Here is a 6989-nt window from a genome sequence, read left to right as displayed (position 1 = left end):
CCCGCGGGCTCACGGGAATTGTAGTCTGATTCTGCAGTCTCGTGAGGCCATCTGAGGTTCTTCAGCAGAGGAATGCAACACCCTTCGGTAAAGGAAAAAAGCAAGCAAACAAACAATCCGATAAAAAACAAGAAATCCCTGCGCAGTTGGGATTGGAGTTATTCAATACATTTCTTTGCCAATCGTGTAGCCCAACTCCTTTATTTTACCCACAAGAAAAGAGAACTCCGTTCCATTTATTGAACACGTACGTAGTTACTAATATTGTGTGCCAGACCAGTTAGGCAGGTTGTGGTATAAAGCAGACCCTGTTCTCAAGGAGTTTACAGAACACCGGAGAAGATGGACAAGTGAGAGGACAATTGCCAAGTGCCATGATAGGATATAGAACAAAATGCCAAATGAGGCATGCCATCCAGATTTAGGGGCAAGGGAAAACTTTGAATGACGAGAAAATTAACCCTGTGGAAAGAGGAATCTAGGAGGAGGGAATGTGTTCAATACATTCTAGATGCTGTGGCATACGTGGGTGTTCAATAACATTTATTGAATGGATGAATGAAATGTATGAATAGAGAGGGCTGACATTATTATCCCTCTTGCAAAAATAAGGGGCAAGCCACATAGGGCCACCTATAGTTTTTATTTCTAGTAAAAACATAGTCATAATAATACTTATTATTTAGTGAAGGTTTCTCATGGCCTCATTAAGACTTTTAGAGGCTTTAAGCATCTAGAGATTATGGTGGTCACCTTATGTGTAATGAAAACAAAGCAAACAACGGTGAATACTAATCTATAACATGAGGACTGGAATGCCCAACAAAATACCCATCTGACCCCCACCATGATTACTTCAATATTTGTTCATTAGAAAAAATTAATTAACTTTCACATGGGAAATTTATAAATCTTAAGTGTACAGCTTAATTTTATATATGAATACACACATATGAAGGTATAGAAAAACTCCAGCACATTGGAAGGCTCTGGGAAGTCAATACCATCCTGTCATAGTAGTTGTTATTTTAACCTCTCTCTCACCATAGATTAGTGTTGTCGGTTTTTGAAAGTCATGTAAATAGAATCACATAGTATGAACTAATTTGTGTTGCTTTTTTGGCTCAACATTGTTAGATTCATCCATGTGTGTGGCAATAATTTTATTTGTTAATTTTTATTGTTGTGTAGTATTGCAGTTATATGAGTATACTTGTACATGCTTGTACATTCTTGTACATGCTTTTTGATGGATGGAAACATTCATTTCTGTTTGGGGTATATCCAGGGTGGAATTGATGGGTCATAGGATAAATCCAGTGTTTATGTATTTTTTTATTTTTATTTTTTTAAAATTTATTGATTTTGTACAGAGAGGAAGGGAGAGAGATAGTTAGAAACATGGATGAGAGAGAGTCATCGATCAGCTGCTTCTTGCACACCCCCTACTGGGGATATGCCCGCAACCAAGGTACATGCCCTTGACCAGAATCGAACCCGGGGCCCTTCAGTCCCCAAGCCAACGCTCTATCCATTGAGCCAAACCGGTCTTGGTTGTTTATTTATTTTTTAAATATATATTTTTATTGATTATAGACAGGAAGGGAGAGGGAGAGATTAGAAACATCAATGATGAGAGAGAGTAATTGGTCAGCTGCCTCCTCCATCCCCCCTACTGGGGATTGAGCCCACAACCGGGGTATGTGCCATGATAGGGAATAGAACTGTGATTTCCTGGCTCATATACTAGGTCAATGCTCAACCACAGAGCCATATTGGCCATGCTCCAGTGTTAATTTATTTAAAATATATTTTTATTGATTTCAGAGAGGAAGGGAGAGGGAGAGAGAGAAACATCAACGATAAGAGAGAATCATTGATTGGCTACCTCCTGCATGCTCCCCACTGGGGATCGAGCCCATAAGCTGGGCATATGCCCTGACCAGGAATTGAACCGGTGACCTGTTGGTTCCTGGATCAACGCTCAACCTCTGAGCTACACCTGGCTGGGTTCCAGTGTTTATTTTTGATATTCCAAATTCATTGGAAGAATTTTTAGGATGCCCCTGCTTTGTTGGTGCCAGGTCTGTTCTAAACTGGGTCAGAATTTGGGCTATTAACCAGTAAGCTATTCTTTCTCCTGATCCAGCACTGAGCCTCAGGCTCTAGGCCCTGCACTAGGATCTTTACACTTATTGTAATTTATTCTAATAACTCTGTTATGGTAAGTACTAGTATATTATTTTCATTTAATTGACTAGTTCCTATTATATCTCCCATCACTCTGGCCACCACAGTCTATTATGTATAGTTGGCATTTGGAGAGTGGTTGTTGACTAAAGAGAACTATTTCAGAAATGATGACACTAATTCTCTAAGAGTATTGTCTTATTTATTTGTGCCAAAAACGTTTAACTACCCTAGTAAGAGTCAAGTAGAGGGAATTAAGGACTCCTGATTCAAAGATGAATACGTGGTCTCTCCCTTGAGGTGGTCATAGAGACCAATGTCAGAGCACAGAACAGAGTGGTGCTGTTACCAGGATGTGAACAGAGATGTGGGTAAACTGAGGCTGTGTGTATGGGAGTAGGAAAAGCCTCATGAACGAAGAGGAGGTAATATCTGGCTGAAACTGTAGGATGAGGATTTTGCAGGTCAAGAGGAGGATGAAGCATTCTAGCCAGAGGAACTATGTACAATGGCGGTGGGGAAGGCCTTGCTCCTCTGAATGTGAACAGCTCAGTATGGAGGAGGCTGGGTGGTGTTGGGGGGAGGTGGAGGGAAAGGAAAGGGAGGGACTATGGTTGAATGGTGGGATGGAGCAAAGTGCAAAATAAATGTTTGATTAACTAGATTGCTTGGGAGGGAACTCAGCTGCCTTTGGTTCAGAATCCCAGAGGTGTTAAGGCAATAAGATCCAGCCTGTTGCTCTGTGATGATGTACTACTTTTATAAATGGCCTGCTCTGTTGCTTTAAAAAAAAAAAATTATTGATTTTTTACAGAGAGGAAGGAAGAGGGTTAGAGAGTTAGAAACATCGATCAGCCGCCTCCTGCACACCTCCCACTGGGGGTGTGCCCGTAACCATGTATGTGCCCTCGACCAGAATCGAACCCGATAACCTTCAGTCCGCAGGCTGGCGCTCTTTCCACTGACCCAAACCGGTTTCGGCTGTTGGTTTTTTGTTGTTGTTGTTGTTGTTTTTATTTATTTATTTATTTATTATTATTTTTTTAAATAGCTCTTGTAAGGATGTTGGGAAAGGACCTCCGGAGAGCAATAGACAGTAATTGAGCCTGGAATAATTTGAAGGATATTGGCCTATCTAGACTTACCTAATACAGTTTTATAGCTGGATGGAATCGGAAGTATTGTTTATCTCACTCTAACAGAGGAAGAAAGCAGTGCTGGGTAGGTTAAGTATTCACTTAGCCTAACATCTAGTTAGTGAAGCAGGGTGAATGAATTGGTAAAGAGCACAGTGTTTGGCCCAGGCAGACCTGGCTTCTAATTGTGTCTTAGAAAGTGGCCGTGTGATTTATGGCAAGTCCTTTAACTTCTTATTTGTGAAACAAACAATTATATCTACTTCCAGGGTAAGTCCCAGCATAGGACTTTTCACATAATAGTAACATATAATCCCTTTTCTTATTTCCCTCTCTGTCAGCCTAGGGTCACTGTGATAGAAAAACAAAACAAAACAACAACAACAAAAAAACCACACACACACACACACACAAACACATCAGAGCTCAGGGAGGGGGAAGTCAGTTTGTCTCACAATCAGGGCCTTTCTGAAAATGTGAAACTATCAGAACTTCTAGAGTTGATTAGCTTCTCAGGGAGAGACTCACACTAACAAAATACATCAGAAATTTCTGACTGCCCAGAATGCAAATGAAACTTCTAGAGAGATGCACCTTCCCATAACTGGCTCTCCCCTTCTCAGCCTCATATTTTTATCTTCAAATAGACTAATCAGAAAATTAATTGAGCACGGAATCTGAGCTAAGAGAGGTGGCTAGAGTTCAGAAATAGTTTATTCAGGCTGTGTGAAAAGGCCAATGCTTTCACAACTAGGGTCCTTTCTGTAACAGCCCAATCCTTTGTGTCTAGCAGACATATACTTAGAAACAACCATTCCTACGGTAATTGCCCTGTTTTGTCTCTATTTAGACCGCTCTATTATCACATGCATCTTCTGAAACGATGTAATGGATTGGGTTAGAATTATCTTCAGTTGCATTCTATTATTGAGGAAATAGTACCATCACATTTAATGGAATTTGGGTGTTTCACAAATTAAAAAAATATATATATATTTTATTGATTTTTTACAGAGAGGAAGAAAGAGGGATAGAGAGTTAGAAACATCGATGAGAGAGAAACATCAGCTGCCTCTTGCACACCCCCACTGGGGATATGCCTGCAACCAAGGTACATGCCCTTGACTGGAATAGAACCTGGGGCCCTTCAGCCCACAGGCCAACACTCCATCCACTGAGCCAAATTGGTTTCAGCTGTTTCACAAATCTTTACCAGCATTATTACCAGAGGGGATCTCTACAGATAGCCGATATTAGCTAATTTAACTTCCAGAGTTCAGAATTCCTCCTCTTTTTTATTTATTTTTATTTTTTAGAGGCATCTTATTACAGAGTTCTTTGTACTAGTCTGTATTCTGTGTAACCATAGCCTGATAGGTAGCATGTACTCTATAAATATTGGATGAATAAGGGTGAAGGTAAAATAGAACATCAGAAAAGGGCTCAAGGAATAGAATTTGTTGGTTCTTTTCTCTAGACTCTAGAGCATTCTATCTAATGTCCTAATGGGATACTCAGGAAAGGGTGGAAATGGTGTGCAGGATGTAGAACTCCCAGACATGGGAGGCTGAGGAGGAACTTTCAGAAAAGATTTTTATGAAAGATAGATGGAGGACTAGGACTCTGCAAATGAATCTGTAGGGTCCGTTGCTGATCTAAGAGAGGATAATGAGCGTTCAAGAGTACTGTAGTGTGGAGGGAAAGGCTGAAGAGATGCTGAGGAAGTAGCAGGATACGCTGTTGAGATGCAGGGAGGAGTAGATTCTGGCTCAAGATTGTTGGTGCATTTCAGGAAAACAACAAAGAGAAGAGGGTGAGGGCGGGCATTTGTACGTGTGCAGTGATTGGGACAAACAGGTTGAAATATCCATCCAATGACCAGTTTGGTGTAAGGATCCGAGTTCCTGCAATAAATTTGGATGTTAATTGAAAGCTTGGAAATGGGTTAGACTTTGGGAAGAGGGAGCAATGTAAAGGGTGGGGAGGGAGGCAGAGCATGGATGCACACACCCATTTAGGGATGGGCAGAGGAATAGGAGAGGATAAAGCCGGGACATTCTGAAAGCAAAGGGAGCAAGTTTGAAGGTGGTGTTCGATGCCTCCTGGGGGTCATGGGGAGGATGGATCGGTTGTAGCCCTCTGTCTCTGCATTCCGAGCAGCGGAGGAGGGTGGGGGTGGGGTCAAGTCACACTGCTGGCAGTGACTAAACTGGAGAAAGGAATATATGACCGCCTTAGTATGTGTATAATATTAGTGTGTATTCTTTAGGGTAATTTGTTGGCTCTGAGGAGGCAGAAATGGCAGGACTTGAGGGTAATTTAAGGCTCCAGGAGATAATCGGTTTCATAACCCGAGTGGGAGTAAATGCATCTGCTGGAGGCCCTCCGCAGCCCTTTTGGGCCAAACAAGCCTGCAAAAAACTACCAGCATTGTTTGTTGCCACCACTTACTTACCTAAACTGGAGAAAGTGCCACTCGGAAAAACAGGACAGCACCTTATTTGAAAACCTTGTCTCTTTAAAAATCCTGGCACACGAATAAGGGGATTTAATATCGTTCACAGCAATTGGTAATAGCTGCGAAATCCGTCATTTCCTGGTGCTGCCGGATGCGAACGAAAAGTCTGCTTTCTTACTGGCTGTTAGACCTCCTTTCACCCCCTCCCGATAGCGTTGACAAATCACATCATATTGGTAATTCTTTACTCATCCTTTTCATGGTAAAAGTCTGTAATTGCCCAATATATATATATATATATATATATATATATATATATATATATATATATATATATATATATATATATATATATATATTTTTTTATTGGCCGTGATGTCCGGACGCAGAAAGCAGGGAGGCAAAGCTCGGGCCAAGGCCAAGTCGCGCTCGTCGCCCGCCATTTGCAGCTGGCCGTGAGGAATGACGCGGAGCTCAACGAATTACTCAGGGGGTGTTACCATCGCCCAGGGCGGCGTCTTAACCAAAACCCAGGCCGTCCTATTGCCTAAGAAAACGGCGAGTCACAAGCTTGGCAAAAACAAGTAATTAAAAGTACTGCCACTCCCGGTCCCACTCGCCCCCAAAAAACTCTTAAGAGCCAACAGTGTCCAATGAAGGGCTGACCACAAAACAGCGCACTAGCTCTTTCTTTTGAAGGCTTGGGTGGCTCTAAAAAGAGCCTTTGGTCTTTGATGGTCTTTTGCCGACATTCACTTGCTTTTGGCCTTGTGGCTTTCGGTTTTCTTTGGTAACAGAACAGCCTGGATGTTGGGCAAAACGCCGCCCTGGGCGATGGTGACTTTGCCCAGCAGCTTGTTCAGCTCCTCGTCGTTGCGGATGGCCAGCTGCAGGTGACGAGGGATGATGCGCGTCTTCTTGTTGTCGCGGGCCGCGTTGCCCGCCAGCTCCAGGATCTCGGCGGTCAGGTACTCCAGCACGGCCGCCATGTACACCGGCGCGCCGGCCCCCACCCGCTCGGCGTAGTTGCCTTTGCGCAGGAGGCGGTGCACACGCCCCACAGGGAACTGCAGGCCGGCGCGGGACGAGCGCGACTTGGCCTTAGCGCGGGCCTTGCCTCCTTGCTTGCCGCGACCAGACATGACTACAAATGAAGTGAAGGCTCTCTAATTTCAGACCCTCGCAGCGCCACAGGATTGAGAAAT

General features: G+C 43.1%; 1 protein-coding gene across 1 annotated transcript; it reads right to left on the bottom strand.

The window, feature by feature from the left end:
* Positions 1-6458: 6458 nt before the first annotated feature.
* LOC118721145 (histone H2A type 2-C) lies at positions 6459-6926 on the bottom strand. Its single transcript, XM_036441791.1, has one exon. The coding sequence runs from the start codon at positions 6924-6926 to the stop codon at positions 6537-6539; it is 390 nt and encodes a 129-aa protein (XP_036297684.1). The 3' UTR covers positions 6459-6536.
* Between the last annotated feature and the right edge of the window lie 63 nt (positions 6927-6989).

Source organism: Pipistrellus kuhlii, unplaced genomic scaffold, assembly GCF_014108245.1.
Source record: "Pipistrellus kuhlii isolate mPipKuh1 unplaced genomic scaffold, mPipKuh1.p scaffold_m20_p_18, whole genome shotgun sequence".
NCBI lineage: Eukaryota > Metazoa > Chordata > Mammalia > Chiroptera > Vespertilionidae > Pipistrellus > Pipistrellus kuhlii.
The sequence above is the reverse complement of the archived record's forward strand: the minus strand, read 5'-3'. Positions and strand labels throughout refer to the sequence as shown.

What these genes read in the sequence shown, in the direction of transcription:
- LOC118721145 (XM_036441791.1), bottom strand. Translation starts at nt 6,926, where the DNA reads ATGTCTGGTCGCGGCAAGCAAGGAGGCAAGGCCCGCGCTAAGGCCAAG.